General features: G+C 37.7%; 1 protein-coding gene and 1 pseudogene across 1 annotated transcript; one reads left to right on the plus strand and one right to left on the minus strand.

The window, feature by feature from the left end:
• The first annotated feature begins 444 nt into the window (after positions 1-444).
• LOC116638462 (olfactory receptor 4P4-like) lies at positions 445-1,371 on the plus strand. The gene has a single exon (XM_032414448.1). The coding sequence runs from the start codon at positions 445-447 to the stop codon at positions 1,369-1,371; it is 927 nt and encodes a 308-aa protein (XP_032270339.1).
• An 8,599-nt stretch (positions 1,372-9,970) lies between these two features.
• On the minus strand, positions 9,971-10,900 carry LOC116638936 (annotated as a pseudogene).
• Between the last annotated feature and the right edge of the window lie 7,249 nt (positions 10,901-18,149).

Raw genomic sequence — 18,149 nt, forward strand, 5'->3', positions numbered from 1 at the left:
GTAAGACTGATGAATCACAGACCTGTACCTCTGAAACAAATAATACATTATATGTTAAAAAAAAAAAAAGAAGATAGTAGGAAGGGAAAAATGATTGGGGGGAATCGGAGGGGGAGACGAACCATGAAAGACTATGGACTCTAAATGAATGACTTTTAAAGATTTTATTTATTTATTTATTTGAGAGAGAGAGAATGAGAGAGAGGGAGAGATCATGAGGGGGGGAGGGTCAGATGGAGGAGCAGACTCCCTGATGAGCAGGGAGTACAATGTGGGAGTCGAACCCGCTACTCCAGGATCATGACCTGAGCTGAAGGCAGTCACTTAACCAACTGAGCCACCCAGGGGCCCCTCAATAAATGACTTTCAAAATCAATCAATAATTTTAAAAGTTGAGTGTTTCCAGTTAACTTTCTCCTTTATATGATCAAATCCACAGAAGCAATGGGACATGAAAACATCACAGAATTTATCCTCCTGGGACTTTTCAGTGATGAGGATGAAAAGGTTGCCTGCTTTGTGGTGTTCTCATTTTGCTACATTGCGATTCTTTCAGGAAACCTGTTCATTCTTCTCACCATCAGGGGCAGCCGCCTCCGTGAACAACCCATGTACTTTTTCCTGAGCTACCTGTCTTTCATGGATGTCTGCTTCACTTCCACAGTGGTCCCCAAACTGATCACAGACCTACTGACTCAGCGGAAGACCATCTCCTACAATAGCTGCATAGCCCAGATGTTTTATGCCCACTTCTTTGGTGCCACTGAGATCTTCATCTTGGTGGCCATGGCCTATGACCGTTATGCAGCTATCTGCAGACCCCTTCACTATATGGTCATCATGAGAAGACAGGTGTGCTATGTCCTTGTGATGGCCTCAATTCTTGGAGCATTTATCCATTCAATCCTGCAGGTACTGATTATTATTGAACTTCCCTTCTGTGGCCCCAATCAGATAGACCACTATTTCTGTGATGTTTTCCCTTTGCTGAAGCTAGCCTGCACGGACATTAGCCTGTTGGTTATTGTGATCATTAGCACCACCGGAGTGCTGTCCATTTTGACCTTTGTTGCCTTGGTAATTTCTTACGTCATCATCCTGTCCACCCTGAGGACCCACTCAGCCCAGGGCTGCCACAAAGCCCTCTCCACCTGTGGCTCACACATCACTGTCGTGTTCATGTTCTTCTTGCCCCTCATCTTCACATATGTCCCCATGGCTGATTCCGTCAGTAACGACAAAGTTTTTGCCCTATTTTACACCATGATTGCCCCAATGTTCAACCCTCTCATCTACACGCTGAGAAACACAGACATGAAGAATGTCATGAGGAAAATGTGGTGCCGGGACACAAGGTTTGAAGGGAAATGAAGTCTCTGGAGCTCAAACCCTTGTTTGGATCTGGTTCTATCCACAGAATCCTAATGTCAACAAATACAGCAAGTATAGAGAGGTGGTGCGCTGTCATCAAAGTTGCAAAACTTGAAGAAGCCCCCTCAGCCACCCTCTTTCTGTTACTTTAGTTTTCTGAACTTGTATAAGAGGAAAAATCACATGAGCTCCAGGTCCCTTTCATCTTTGACATTCTGGAACTTAAGTCTGGTATTCTGGAACATTCTGTCCTTCATGATCCTAATCATAGTGGACATTATAACACTTTTATCAGGGCACACTGTAAAGATTGCCTGGTTTGAGAGTTATGCCCTGCTTTAGGAAACAGATTCTTGATTAAGACACCTCTCACAGAGAGAGAGAGAGAGAGAGAGAGAGAGAGGTCATAAGCACTCCGTTTTTTGGTGGTATCCATTGCAATAAAAGAAGAGCAATACCAAAATTTTAATAGTGTTATTGTATATTTTAACTCTTTACATAAACAAAAAATGTTTTTAAAATAATGTAATGCAATGTAATTACACTATTCACACTGTCCTTATGGAAGTTATTATAAATTAATTCTTAGTACCCTATTGATGGTGTATTCCAGAAATTAGAAGTTTCAAATTAGATAACAAACATCACTTTTCAATCCTTTAAATGTAATTCCATGGCATATTTATAACCTCATTTGAAAATCCCTCATGAGTATACAAATTGATGCTTTTTGTAAATGTGCAACATGGAAAATCTCCCATTCTGTAAAGGGCCCTGAGCTTAAGAAGCCACATAGCTTAGGGTGCCTGGGTGGCTCAGTTAGTTAAGGGATTAAGCATCTGACTTTGGCTCAGGTCCTGATCTCAGGGTCCTGGTATTGAGCCTGTGACCTACTCCCTGCTCAGTGGGAGTCTGCTTGTCCCTCTTTCTCTCTCCTTCACCCTTTCCATGCTCTTGCTCTCTCTTTCTCTTTCTCTCTCACAAATAAAAAAAATAAAATCATAAAAGAAAAAAAAAGTAACCACATAGCAGAATAGATGTATGTCTAAATGCATGGGGTACATTTTGTTAATCCTCACTGCTCTTTTTGCAAACAGTATATTTTGACATTTTTTTCCACCATTCACGCTATGCAAAACTGTCTCAGTTCTACTCAGGCACACCCTTATTCTAGTGAGAAACAAGGAAGGTTAGACTGAGAAGCAAATGTAACCAGCTGAAAACTGGGGCATAGGCCAAGAACAACTTTGGTGCATTGAGATGTTTCCTTAGTTTATACAAGAATACTTAAGCTTTGTGAATTGGAATGGGCCTCTGATATCATCCAGGGTCATCCACTAGCATGACATGAGGACCTGAGTCCCAGAGGATGGGGTCACCAAGTTCTCAAATATGAGAGGCAAGTACTTGTTATTTTCTGGTGCTCCATTCTCTTCACCACAGTCCCCACGAAGAGACTGAATTATATTTACTTGAAGTATTATTGTCCTTTGTGCAACAGGAATCTGTTTTTGTTTCTGTTTTGGAATATAGTCAATCGATACACAATGTTGCATTAGTTTCAGATGTACAGACGAGTTATTCCACAGATCTCTGTGTTTTGCTGTGCTCACCACAACTGTAGCTACCATCTGTCCCCATGCACTGTTATTATAATACTGTAGACTATATTCACTATGCTATGCCTTTTATTCTCATGACATATTCATTCCATAACTGAAGCCTGTATCTTTCCCTTCCCTTCACGCATTTTGCCAACCCCCCCACCCCACCGTCCCTCTGGTAACCATCAGTTTGTTCTCTATATTTATGGGTCTGCAGGAATCTGGGTTTTAAGGTGAGGAGTAGTAATTAGCCATAGTTGATGATGATTTCAGCAATAGTTTTCCTCTTCCCAAAAGACCCTGACATGTGTACTGCCTGCAAATTAGGGAACTTAGAACATAAGGGGAGGCAGGAAAATAATGAAGTATATTGAAAAGGAGGTAAGAAAGACAATAGCACATTAAGTCAGGATTTTGTTTTGATGTTGATCTGGTAGCAGTTATGTCCTGGTGGGATTCTCCAATTCAGAAAGGTGAAGGTGAACAGCAATGTCTATAGCTGCATGGGCTGGTGCCTAATTCTGGTGTTTATTTTTAACAAGCCTGTTATTGATGTATATATAGGCCACATTCTCTGGTAATGAATTAAATTTGCTTAATGTAACAAATTTGCTGTTTGTTTTTTCCCCTAAGAAGACAGGCCTTTCAGAAGTCCGTTTGAACTTGGCTCTTATCTTTTGTTAACATTCTTCTTATAATTTATCAACAAAGGAGGGGTGGAAAGAAACCTACCCCAAAATAATAAATATGTCTTTCTTTTCCTGTGGTTATCCATGGATGAAATAGTGAAGAGGGAGGTTGGCTGCATGCTTAGGTATTTAGAATTTGTCCTTTATGTATATAACCAAGCTTAGGTGCTGTCCCTCATGCCCGTTCTCTCTTGCTCGGCCTTTTATACTGCTCCTTTCAAGGTACCTTACACTAAACATATTGGACGTTTTATTAACTCAAGAGTATGCCTCGATCCCTACTTCTATAGTTTGACCATGCTGTTCCTGGATCAGTCAGCTCAACAATGCTGTGTAACAAGCCACTGTAGTATTTGTAGCTTATACAATAAGCATTTCATTTTTGCTCATGTGTCTTTGCAAAAGGTGGGGTTCAGCTGATTTAGGGCAGGTTCAGGTATACTTCAGGCAGCTCTCTTTTTCCTCAGGCATAAAACAGAAATGTTATCTCAGTCTTTCCTGAAATGGAAAGTTTATCTTCTGGACACGTGATGTTTGACATTACCATTGACTATTATGAAAGTTCAGCATTGTCTGTCTCTCTTCATACTGTGGTACACTTTGCTGGTGGATTTTTTTTTTTTTTTTTTAAAGATTTTATTTATTTATCTGACAGAGAGAGAGAGAGAGAGAGAACAAGTAGGCAGAGAGACAGGCAGAAGCAGGCTGCCCGCTGAGCAGGGAGCCCGATGCGGGGCTCGATCCTAGGACCCTGGGATCATGACCTGAGCCGAAGGCAGCCACTTAACCGGCTGAGCCACCCAGGTGCCCCTGCTGGTGGATTTTTTAATACTAAAATGTAAAATAAAGACTATTTTGAAAATTTGAATAAAGTGATGAAGTTGCATTACACCTCAAAACAAAAATGGTTTCTATGAAAGATTTGGATATATTGAAACACTGACAAAATGAGGCATTCCCACTGAGTTATTATAAACATGGTGAAATTCTAGAGACTGATATGTGACAAATGTTTTTCTCCTGGATATGTTTAAATGAAAGAGGGGATAACATATGGAGGAACGTGAAAACTATTTTTACATATTAAACTGAGCAGTGCAAGAAAACATGTTTAAAAATGTTTTTGCTCCTCCCAGGGACAGAAGTATAACCACTGATTGGAAGACAGAGGGAGACACATTTTTTTTTATTGTTTTCCACTGTGAAATAAATTAATTTATCCATCTGGAAAGTGAGAAGGGTTTTCATTAATTTTCATCAATGAAGGCTCTAGTCAAATTCCTATCTTGTAACATCTTGCAACAGCAACGTTGAAAACTACAAAAACTATAAAACTACAGTGGTTGGCGGGCAATGCTGAGATCATATGTCTATGAAATAAAATGGTATAAACCAGACTCACCCCTACTGAAACTGGGGAGAGTCTAGGTTCTAATGAAAGAAATGATCTCTTTCCAGGAACCAAGAGTAGACTCTCTGAGCTCCTCTGATTGGGATTGGCACTGAGGACCTTTTGTGAACGGGAATAAATGTAAAAAGTCATTGGTAGAAACTTGAATACTATTTCACATGTCCTGCTTCTTGGTCTTTGAGAATAATAATCTGTCAGCTTTTACCTTCTTAGGGACGTCAGAACTTCAGAACTAACATCTCTTGGTAGTCAAGATTTAAGTGCAAAGACATACAGGAAAGAGTATTGTGGAGGAAACTTACAAATAGATAATAATATTTATTTATTCCTGTTCATTCTTCTGGAGTGTAGATTGGGCTCTACCACACCACGGTTGTTTCAGGGCAGTGGTTGTTTCACAAAAACAAAAGCCTTAAGGCCTCTCAAGCCAACCTTTAGGGATTATACAAGATCACTTTTAGCACCTTCTGTTCATGTTGTTAAAGGTTCCAAGTAAGATGTGTCACAAGTTTAGCTCAGATAAAATCACGGAGAGATAGACCCCACTTTTTTTTTTTTTACTGAGATAATTAGCATATAACATTATTAGTGGTTTCAGGTGTACAACCTCATGATTTGAATTTGTATATATTTCAAATTGATCACCCCAATAAATCTAGTTAGCATCCACCACCACACATAGTTACAACTTCTCCTTGTGATGAAAATTTTCACGAGCTACTATTTGTAATTTTCAAATAAGTTTTATAGTGTTATTAATATGGACATTAGGTTGTATTTTAATCATAATAGAGATCCAAAGTCACTGTTATGCACTAATTTTTAATACATATAGTTATTTCATGGCCTTTTATTCTGTACAAATAATCAAATAATCTCAAAATTTAACATTTATCTGTTTTTAACAGCTTTATTGAGATATAATCCACATACTAAACAATTCACTTATTTAAAGTATATGATGTAATGGTTTTTAGTATAGAAAACTGTGAAACAAGACTGTCTAATTTTAAACATTTTGCCACCTTAAAAAGAAATTCCTTACCCACTCGCAGTTACTTATTCCTCTCCATCATCATCATTAGACATCCCAGGCAAATACTAATCTACTTTCTTTTTTTCTTTTTTGAGAGAGAGAGTGAGAGTGTGCAAGTGAGCCAGGGGAGGAGGGGTGGAATTGGGGTGTGTGGGATGGAGGTTGGGGAGGGGCAGACAGGGAGAGGTAATCCCAAGCAGACTCTATGCTGATCACAGAGCCTGACATGGGGCTCAATCCCATGACCCTGAAATAATGACCAGATCAGAAATCAAGAGTTGCATTCTTAACCAACTGACCCATTCAGGCACCCCATAATCTACTTCCTTTCACTGTAGAATATCTTTTCTAGACATTTCATACAAAAGGAATTATGCAGTATGTTATCTTTTCTAAATTGTTGCTTTCATTTAGCATAATGTTCTTGCATAATTTTCATCCACGTTGTGGCAAGTATCAGTATTTCTTTCCTTTATGTTGATGAATAAAATTCCATTTTATGAATATATAAGTTACCCATTCATCAGTTGATTGACATGTAGATGTTCCCCCATTTTAGCTATTATGAATAATGATGCTATGAACATTGGTGTAAAAAGTTTCTGTGATAGGGGCGCCTGGGTGGCTCAGTTGGTTAAGCGACTGCCTTCGGCTCAGGTCATGATCCTGGAGTCCCTGGATCGAGTCCCGCATCAGGCTCCCTGCTCGGCAGGGAGTCTGCTTCTCCCTCTGACCCTCCCCCCTCTCATGTGCTCTCTCTCTCAAATAAATAAATAAAATCTTAAAAAAAAAAAAAAGTTTCTGTGATAATATATACTTAAATTCCCTTGGGTAGTGCCTAAGATTAGAATTGCTAGGTCATTGATACTATATGATTAACCTTTTGAGGAGCTGCCACATTGTTTTTCAAAGTCATTTTACCAGGGAAGCCTGGGGGACTCAGTCGGTTGAGCATCTGCCTTCAGCTCAGGTCCTGATCCCAGGGTCCTGGGAATCAGTCCTGCATCAAGCTACTTGCTAGGTGGGGAGCCTGCTTCTCCCTTTGCCTCCCCTTCACCTACATGTGCTCTTTCTCTCTGACAAATAAATAAATAAAATCTAAAAAAAGAAATCGTTGCACCAGGCTACATTACCACGAGCAATTTATGAGAACTCCTATTTCTCCACCTCCTCACTAAAACTTGTTATTGCCTGTCTTTTTTGATTCTAGACATTCTAGTGGGTGGTAACTACATAGAGAAGACAGATTTGTTAATTACTTATATTGTGGTGAAATTTTCACGTTATATGTATGTCAAAAAATCAGTTTATACAATTGCAATATATATATAATTTTTGTACGTCAACATGTCAATTTTGGGACACTAGTGCCCTCACTAGCTTCATAATATCCCCAAAAGCAAAAAGTTGTGAGAACATGGAAAACATGATATTTTAATGAATTTAGCTGAAAATAGTCTTTGACAGGAGGAAACTATTGGTAGAAATGGTTTTCCAGGTAAATAATGGGGAACAGCATTAAAAATGAAATGGAATCTTGTCATAGTTACTAAGGATGTGGTACACTTGAATACACTGAAATAATTTATTTTTTTTTAAAGTTTCTGTTTAAATTCCCATTAGTTAACATACAGTGTAATAGGAGTTCCAGGTGTACAGTTTAGTGATTCAACACTTACATACCACAGCCAGTGCTCATCACAAATGTACTCTTACATCGCCATCACCTAATTAACCTGTCCTCCTACCCACCTCCCCTGGTAACCATTAGTTTGTTCTCTATATTTAAGAGTCTGTTTGTTGGTTTGCCCCCTCTATCATTTTGTCCCTATACTCATTTGTTTTGTTTCTTAAATTCCACATGAGTGAAATCATATGGTAGTTTTCTTTCTCTGACTTACTAATTTTGGTTAGAATAATACTCTCTAGCTCCATCCTTGTTATTGAAAATAACAAGATCTCATTCCTTTTGAGGGCTGAGTAATAGTCCATTTTAGATGGATAGATAGATGATAGATAGATAGATATATCCCCCACATCTTTATCCATTCATCATTCGATGGACACTTGGGCTATTTCCACAGTTTGGCTATTGTAGATAATGCTGATATAAACATTAGGGGGGCATGTATTCCTTTGAATAAGTATTTTTGTACTCTCTGAAATCAATGAATTTCAAAATTACATGATATAACCCCTGGCATACACATATTGAAGGCATGGCTGCAAATCTGTGCTCACTATCAGCATCAGAATTCTACTGGCAATTCTAACTTGTGAATAGACACTCCCCTTTTATCAGGAAAGTACAAACAGAGAAAGAAAGTGGTTTCCTGCTGTAAAAGTACGTTCTCTCCAACTCCATTACTAGACACAAGTACCCTGAGTATTTCTGAATGCCTCTGATAGTTTCTCTTATTCCATTGATACATCCCAACTGCAAATGAAATAATATACATTTTTTCCTTCACACTATGTCCTAACCTTCTGTACTTCAATCTCAGAAAATATGTTGAATCTGCGTTGTATTTATTTATTTAAAATTTTATTTATTTTTTGTCAGAGAGAGAGAGAGCACAAGCAGGGGAAGTGGCAGGCAGAGCAGGCAGAGGGAGAAATAGGCCCCCAGCTGAGCAAGGAGCCTGATGCAGGATTCGATCCCAGGACCCTGGGATCATGAGTGGAGCCGAAGTCTGACGCTTAACCGGACTGAGCCACCCAGGCATCCTTACGGTGCATTTAAATTCTTATTCAGTCTTGACCCCATACATATTTTACTTCTTTCCCTCTTACAGTTGTAGAAGTCTCTTGCTGTAGCCCCTATATCCTAATCACACAAATTAGTTGAATATCATGAATACTTTGTAATACTACATTTAAAAAATCCCATATGTGCTATGGTGAGCGCTGTGAATTGTGTAAGACTGATGAATCATAGACCTGTACCTCTGAAACAAATAATACATTATATGTGAAAAAAAAAAAAGATAGCAGGAAGGGAAGAATGAAGGGGAGAAATCGGAGGGGAAGATGAACCATGAGAGATGATGGACTCTGACAAGCAAACTGAGGGTTTTAGAGGGGAGGGGTGTGGGGGAATGGGTTAGCCCAGTGATGGGTATTAAGGAGGGCATGTATTGCATGGAGCACTGGGTGTTATACACAAACAATGAATCATGGAACACTACATCAAAAACTAATGATGTAATGTATGGTGACTAACATAACAAAATAAAATTAATTAAAACAATAAATTAATTAATTAAAAAAAAAAAGATGTGCCTTATGGCCCAGAAAAAAAAAAATCCCATACATAATGCCATAGTTATATTAATAGTCAAAGGAAACATAAAAATTATTTAAGAAAAAATTACATATTTTATATATGCAGCCTTTTGGCCTTTAGTTCACTAGTATGGAATGTTTTTCAAGATTAATGATAAAATGAAAAGAATTTCTTGACACAGAAATTTAGTTCCTTTGCTCTGAATGTGTTCAAGAGGAAACCAGATACCTTATTTAAAATGTGCTATAGAGAATTACAAGTCATAGAGAACAGGCTAATCTTTATTTATGGGTGCTCACTTTTTGAACAGTTGTGATTGTATAAATACCTTTCTCCTTATCAAACCAGAGTGTAGACTGAGATGTAAGTAGTATTTCATAATCAGCAATGTCAGAATTGAGCTCTCAGGAAAAGTAAGAACCAGGCTGGCATTATGAGGGAAGCTATTAGTTTAAGGACAGAAGTACAGAAAAAAATGAGGAAATCAGGTGTTAGAGTGTCTTGTGCAAGTCAGGATATACACTATCATATTTGATATCTGTACAGATTAAGGAATCAGCCAAAGCCCTCAATTCATCTTTTGCTTTTTAAAGTAATTTTGATATGCCATAGCTTTCTCATGGCATTTTTCACTTCTGCATTTCTCAGTGTGTAGATGAGTGGGTTGACAAAAGGGGTCCCAATAGTATAAAATACAAACACCATCTTGTCCATGGGGAAAGTGGTTGAGGGGCGTGTATATATGAATATACATGGACCAAAGAATAAGATTACTACGATGATATGAGAAGTACAAGTAGAGAGAGCTTTTTTCCTCCCTTCTGCACTGTGGTTTCGCAGGGAATGCAAGATGACAATGTGTGAGATCATCAGAAACACAAACCTGCTTGTGCAAATGGTCCCGCTGTTAGACACCCATTCTAAGTTGATCATATAGGTGTCCATGCAAGCAAGTTCCAGCAAGGGCTGCAAATCACAGCAGTAATGATCAATCAAATTGGGTCCACAGAAGGCAATTTCAAGGCCAGTGCAATCTCGACTACAGAATGGATAAAAGCCCCTATCCATGCAATAACAATCAAGATGGTGCAGACCTGCCGTCTCATGATGGTTGGGTAATGTAAGGGCTTACAGATGGCCACATAACGATCAGCAGCCATGAGGATGAGGACATAGATCTCCATGCAGCCAAAGAAATGTAGTGCAAAGACTTGAGTCATGCACTCATTATAAGTTATGATTCTTTTTGCAGAGAGTGAATCCACAATTAGTCTGGGGGCTGTGGATGTTGAAAAGCAGGAATCAGCAAGAGACAAATAAAATAGGAAAAAGTACATGGGCTCCCAAGTGTCTGGCTGAACTTTTGGTCACTATAATAAGTAAATTCCCTATCATGGTTCCCATATATAAAATGAAGAAGATTACAAATATCATTTTCTTTTTCATAGGATCTTGTGTCAATCCTGATAGTATGAACTCAGTTACGCTGTTATTTTGCTGCATTATTTCAGGCAAAGTGGAGAAAGCGCAGGTTAGAAATAATTAATCTGCAAAGAAAGAAATATTATGAAATGAATACTCCATTTTGAGATCATATCCATATGCTTGATCATGGATATGCCACTTACCTGTGTGTAATCCCTTACCTTTCATGTTTTTTTCTTCTGAATAAAGTGGAAATCATAATATTTATTCATAATCTATTCACCTGATTGTTTATGGAAACAATCAAATATATCAATAATTAGAGTACCTGATTCTTCAGGCATAAAAAACATTAATTTAGGGGATTTGGATTGGGAGGGTATCTTTCTGAGCTGAATGTCTTTCTTTAGTTTATGGCAAGATCCTTTTAGGGTAGAATGTTGCCAAATGGAGAAAACTCATGCATGATTTACATAATGCCCTTTCACACCACTTGAAACTGGTAGTTCAGTTATAAAGTATCTTCTCGTAAATATTCTGAACATTCAAGGAATGATGTAGAAACTTTTGATAGTGTTCCCCTTAATGTAACCTGAGAGAGAGAGTGAGAGAGAGAGAGAAGGGAGAAACAATATTTTAGCAGTGAGCTTTCCTCAATTAATCCAGTCCATCCTGAAATTTATTTTAATCTGTTAGTTTGACTGTTTATTTCCTGTTACTTTAACTGTCAATAATTTCTAGTTGTTTGTAGTTTTAAATTCAGCTTCTATCATAAAGCTTTGTACTTTTGAAATTGTACTATGTTGTCCAAAGTTAAATCTTTGCCTTTTTTTATTATGTTATGCTAGTCACAATACAATACATCATTAGTTTTTGAGGTAGTATTCTATGATACATTGTTTGCATATAACACCCAGTGCTCCATGCAATATGTGCCCTCCTTAATACCCACTCATTGCCTCTTTCAGTATTTTAATGGGTCTTTCAGCATATTTTCTTAAGAAACAAGGAGAGACTCAGACTAAATAAATATAAATAGAGAACATCTGGCACAAAGCAAAATATTTTTTTCAAATTTCATGTTATTTTAAGCACCAGGGATTTAGAAAATGAGCTAAGGAAGTTCCAAGTCATAGCTGAAACTTTTCAATAGAATTCTTGGAATCTATATTCTTGAATGTCCCATATTCTGACTTTAGTAAGAGAAGATAGAAAGAGGAAGGGAACTAATATTTATTTATATATGCCTAACAGTGGAATAACGTTCTCTGTCCTCATCACATACATTTTCCAAATAGTAGCACAATTAAAAGCATAAGTGACAAGTCATTTAAGTATATTTACCTCATGCATTCTAGACAAAAGGAAAAGTTTCTCAAATATAATTAGATTTCAAGGATCAATCTTTAAAAACTTAATGCTTAGGGTACCTGGGTGGCTCAGTCACTTATGTGTCCGACTCTGGATTTCCACTCAGGTCATGATCTCAGGGTTATGGGATCGAGCCCCATGCCAGGCTCTGTGTCTGGTGTGGAGCCTGCTTAAGATTCTCTCTCTCCCTCTCCCACTGCCCCTTCTCCTGCTCACACACACACTCTCCCTCTCTCTAAATAAGTAAAATCTTAAAAAAAAAAAAGTGCAAATGAAAATGGGTCAAATAATTGATTTCAAAAGAAACTCTTCTTATTAAAAATGTGAATAGATAATCAATTTCATTCATATCTAAATACATTCAAATTTAAATTCCAATTATATATCTTTTCACTTATCAGATTAATAAATTAAATAAAGATCTTTTTGAAAAATGTGTTTTTTTAAAGATTTTATTTATTTATTTGATAGAGAGAGAACACAAGCAGGGGGAACAGCTGGCAGAGGGAGAGGGAGAAGCAGACTCCCCGCTGAGCAGGGAGCCCGATGCAGGGCTCAATCCCAGGGCCCTGAGATCATGACCTGAGCCAAAGGCAGATGCTTAATGACTGAGCCACCCAGGTGCCCCATTGATAAATATATCTTAATAAACACTACTGAAAATAATGTGGGAAACAATGGATCCCACACAATTTTGGTAGGAGTTTAAGGGGGTGCAATTTCTTGGGGAGTGATTTTCAGCATTGATGATACTTCAATGGCACATAGACTATGAGTCCATTTGCTGCAAGTAATCCACTCACAGGCACAAGGACAATCACAGCAGTCCTTTCCAAATTGGCCAAAGGTAAGAAACAACTTCAATGCCCATCAGAAGGAAGCTAAATGAGTCAGGGATGGTATTTTATGCAATAATAAAAAAACTAATGATGTAATGTATGGTGATTAACACACAAAAAAGGGAAGTGGATATATATGCAATGGTTTCTAAAATATTTTGAAAAGTGATAGAGTTCAGAACGCTATGCAGAGGATGGTAATATTTTCATTATCAGCAGAATAATATATATCACACACACACACACACGGACTCTTACCAATTAATTGTATTTAAGATAGTACCAAAATTACATAATATTTGTGGCCTCAGGGTGGGGAAATTGCTTTCTTGGAATCAAAGTCAGGAGGATGACCTGTGTCTTAAAGTATTTCCTTTGGTAGTTGAAAATATGTCATAATTATGTTTCATTAAAAATAAAAGCTCAAAAACCTTCTCTTAGTAGATGGTTTGTTAATCACACTGGCATATTACTGGTTCATAACAACTGTCTTCTGGCATAGGCTGCTGGGACAGCAAGATTCCCAGGGCCAGATGAGATTTAAATGTCTGTTTAAGAGGGTGAGTCAGCTAGAGACAGTTCTGGACTCAAGGCTCTTTACCACATCATGCCGCAACCACACTGCCATTCACTACAGATTCCCCTGCACTCTTAGAGAAGTTCGCCAAATATGTTCTTTGTCCAACTCTTCAGCAAATCGGAATGAAAACTTTTCTGTTGTTTCTAACAGTTAAGTACAATAAAAAGACATCTATTTATCTATGTATTAATTGATCAATCTGTCAGTCTATCTATCATCCATCTACCTGATAGAGATATACACAGATACTGGTATATTTCACATAATAATAGATATGAGTGGCATACATTGGAATGAAGCACCATAAAGAGGGTAATTTTTATCTGTTCACGGCTGAATTTAACATCTAGGAAAAAGTACATATTTAATAATAAGTATTCATAATGTGAATGAAAGAATTAAGAGAATTTCCTATTGATACAATCCAATAGTGTTCAGTCCTATTCAATATGCAGTTACCACTGAAAAGGGAAGCTTACTCCATCCAAAGTAAAATCATCAACTCCATGGAGCATTTCCTGGAATGCTCAGATATTAATTCTCTTTGCTTAGATCTCCACCCGGAGCTGCTATGCATTTCTGTTTTTCTGTCTTCTCAGTTTCGATTGTAAAGCTCTTTTAGAAAATTCCCTAAATTTTCTATCCTTCCATAGATGCCTTTTACATGTTAGATGCACACTATGGAATTGATCAGATGAATTTTCTCAGAGTATTAAAAACAACTAAGTTAATCCCCAAGAGAAATCTTACCAGTTTTGATAAGAGCTTTTGCAAAGGATAGGATGTTCATTCGTACTCTTTTCTTCTCAAGGTAATTTGGCTGTACTTTATTCAAATGAGAATTAAAAAAAAAAGTGTTTCTAAAATTCTATCTGATCTCTTTTGATGTCACTGAGGCTCAGGTTCTTACACGCATGCCAGAAGATAAAGTTTGTCCTGGATTCATCCCACACTTTCTGAAACGCACCCTCACATGTAATTTTGACTGGGAAATGCTTCTCTTTTGCCTTTCCTGCAGGAATATTTAACATGAATGATGCAAAATATAGGAGTCTGGGGAAGGTCATTCCCTAAAGTCTTCCTTCCCTTTTAATTAAGAAGTATCAGCTAGATATGAGAAAGAACTTAATCTTCAATATGTATTATTAGATTATGGGAAAAAAATGATCAATTCTTGCAAGGGGTTTATGTGGGCCATAAATGACGTATTTTGACTAAAATAATAAAAAAAAACAGTGATTATCTAGTTATCTAGTGGCCAGGGCATGGTTCCTGATACCATTATCAAAGAAAATGAGTTAAGATTTCTTAAAGAAATGACGGATTCTAGGTCTGCGGCAGGGAACGTAGGAGATGAACTGGAACATCCTGTAATTCTAGAAGGGAAAGAAATGCTAATACACACACACACACACAGACACACACACACAACACACACACACACACACACACAAGTACATTCACACTGATGAGAATACGCCAAAGGGAAACAAGAGCCAATGGGAAGAGCCTCCAGTGCCAAAATTTGGAAAAGATTTGAGCAACAAAATAAATGACACTGAGTTGAAATATAACTCATAGTGTAAAAAATCCACAAGTTCATAATGATGTAAATCACTTAAATAAATAACTAATAAATAGGGGATAATAGATAAAGCTCCCATAAAAAAGAATTCATAACGATTTTGTAGGTACTCTGCTCTCAAAGGTTATAGGATAACACTCAATCTCTTATTTGTAGGCTGCACACAAGTGAGTTCCTTTTAAAAGACACATTGTGGAGTGGGGCAGGGGGGAGTAAATTTAAAGAGAAATAGGGAAGACACTACCTCAAACATGTGATCAAGGTTAACATCAATGGTGATGAGTCACATTGAAAATATGTACCCACTGGCAGGATGTGATGCAAATGGCACTTTGCCTCTGTGACCTTTCTCCCAATAACCCATAGCCCCAGTCCAATCTTGAGTAAAATATCAGACAAACCCCAAATGAGGGTTTTTATATAAAATGTTTGTCTAGTTCTGCTCAAAACTGTCAAGTTCATCAGAAACAAGAAAAGTTCAGGGGTGCCTGCTTTGTTCAGTTGATTAAGCCTCCGACTCTTGTTCTGGCTCAAGTCATGATCTCAGGGTCCTGGGATTGAGCCCTTCATGGGGCTCCACACTAAGCAGGGAGTCTATTTCTCTGCCTCTCTCTCCCTCTGTCCTCCTCCTGCTTGAGCTCTCTCTCTCTCAAATAAATAAATAAATTAAAAAAACAGCAACAACAAGAAAATTTAAGAGTATACTTACCATGATGGGCATTGAGTAAACTATAGAATTCTTTTAAAATTTTTTTAGATTTTATTTATTTATTTATTTATTTATTTATTTATTTATTTATTATCAGAGAGAGACAGAGGGAGAGAAAGAGCACAAGCAGGGGGAGCATAGGCATAGGGAGAAGCAGGCTCCCCTCTAACCAGAGAGCTCCATGCAGGGCTCATTCCAGGACCCTGGGATCATGACATGAACTGAAGGCACATGCTTAACCTACTGAGCCAACCAGGTGTCCTTAGAATTGTTGAATCATTATTTTATCCACTTGAAACTGATCTAATGCTGTATGTTAATCACACTTGAAATAAATAAATAAAAGAACATTCAGAGAAACTGTCACTGTCTGGAGTTACTGAAGAACACACAACAACTGAATCTAATGTGGTATGCTGGATGACATTCTGGAGAAGAAAAACGGCATTAGTTAAAATCAAAGTAATCTGAAAAAAGTATGGATATTTGTTAAAAATAACATGTTCACGTGAAGTGAATTAATTGTGACAAATGTACCATACTATGTAAGATGGTAACAGGGGAAACTGAGTGCAGAGCATATTGGAACTCTATATCATTTCCACAATTTCCCTATAAATATAAACCTTTATAAAATATAAAGTTTATTAAAAAGAAACAGCTTATTTCATTTAATATGTCATCAAAGTTTATCTCTCTTGTAGCATGGGTCAGAAATATATTCTTTTTCAACGCTGAATAATATTCCACTGTAGGTATACCACAAAATCTGCACAGTCTATGTCCCATTTTGAGTCTAAAGACCAGAAACTGCTATAAACTGATAAGAGCTGATGTCCCTGTTTAGGTCCATATGCAGGAGGCTAGTGTAGAATCAGGGAAGAGTTGATGTGTCAGTGAGCAAGCCATCAGACAGGAAAAAGGCACTCAGGCAGGAGATTTCCCTCTTACTCAGGGGAGGTTAGCCTTTTGTAATTTGCAGGCCTTCCTTTGGTTGGATGAGGACCCTACTTTAGTGAAAGCCATCTTCTTTATTCAGTCTATCAATTCAAAAATTAATGTCATCCAGAAAAATCTCATAGTCACAACCCAAAACAATAGTCAAAAAAATATCTGAGCACCCTGTGGTCTAGGCAAGTTAACCCATAAAATTAGTCAGTACAAGTTCATTGCTTAACTACCTAGCACCTATACACATCTCCTTAAACCATGCTTAAAGTCCAAGTAAAGAAAACACGGGGAGTCTGGGTGGCTCAGTCAGTTAAGCGTCTGCCTTTGGCTCTGGTCATAATCCGAAAGTCCTGGGATCAAGCCAAGCTTTGGGCTCTCTGCTCAGCAGGGAGCTTGCGTCTCCCTCTCCCTCTGCCTGCCTCTCTGCCTACTTGTGCTCTCTGTCCCTCTGTACAGAGGTCCCTCATTATGTGGGGAGAGCGATGTGTTTCATGACCCCATTAATGCCTGAAATTATAGAGGGTACTGAACCCTATATATACTATATTTTTTTCTATACATATATACCTGTGATAAAAGTTAATTTATAAATTAGGCACAGTAAGAAATTAATAACAATAATAATAAAATAGAAAAATTATAACAATAGACTGTAACAAAAGTTATCTGAATATATTCCCTCTCTCTCTTTCAAAATACCTGGGTGTACTGTACTCACCCTTCTTGCTGTCATGATATGAGATGGTATGATGTGAATGACATGGCACTGTGAAGTAGCAATAGGATACTGCTGACCTTGTGATATTATGTCAGAAGGAGGATCACCTGCTTCTGAACCTCAGGTAACTGAAACCTTGGAAAGCAAAACTGTAGATAACCTGTGACTTTTCTATTTCATAAAGGAGTGCTACTTTGTACACCCAACTTTATGGCTCTACGAATCCGAAAACACCAAGTTCATGATAAGCAGTTCTGGTTTCACAGAAACTTGATGGCCCATGGTTAAGTGTTTAGTCTCTGCTAAGGCCTGGTTGCAGGCCAAGAGCCATTTCTAAAAAGGAGAGTAATTATCTGTAAAGGATGGCAGGACTTTGCTCCAAAATCCTGAGGGCCTGCACTGCAATTCATATATAGAGGACAGCCAAAGACTCCAACAGCATCCTTTTCTTTTTTTTAATTTTATTTTTTTATGTTATGTTAGTCACCATCCAATACATCATTAGTTTTTGATGTAGTGATCCACGATTCATTGTTTTTATATAACACTCAGTGCTTCATGAATCCTTTACTTC

The sequence above is a fragment of the Phoca vitulina genome, unplaced genomic scaffold (assembly GCF_004348235.1).
Source record: "Phoca vitulina isolate PV1807 unplaced genomic scaffold, GSC_HSeal_1.0 scaffold16, whole genome shotgun sequence".
Taxonomy (NCBI): Eukaryota; Metazoa; Chordata; class Mammalia; order Carnivora; family Phocidae; genus Phoca; species Phoca vitulina.

What these genes read in the sequence shown, in the direction of transcription:
- LOC116638462 (XM_032414448.1), top strand. Translation starts at nt 445, where the DNA reads ATGGGACATGAAAACATCACAGAATTTATCCTCCTGGGACTTTTCAGT.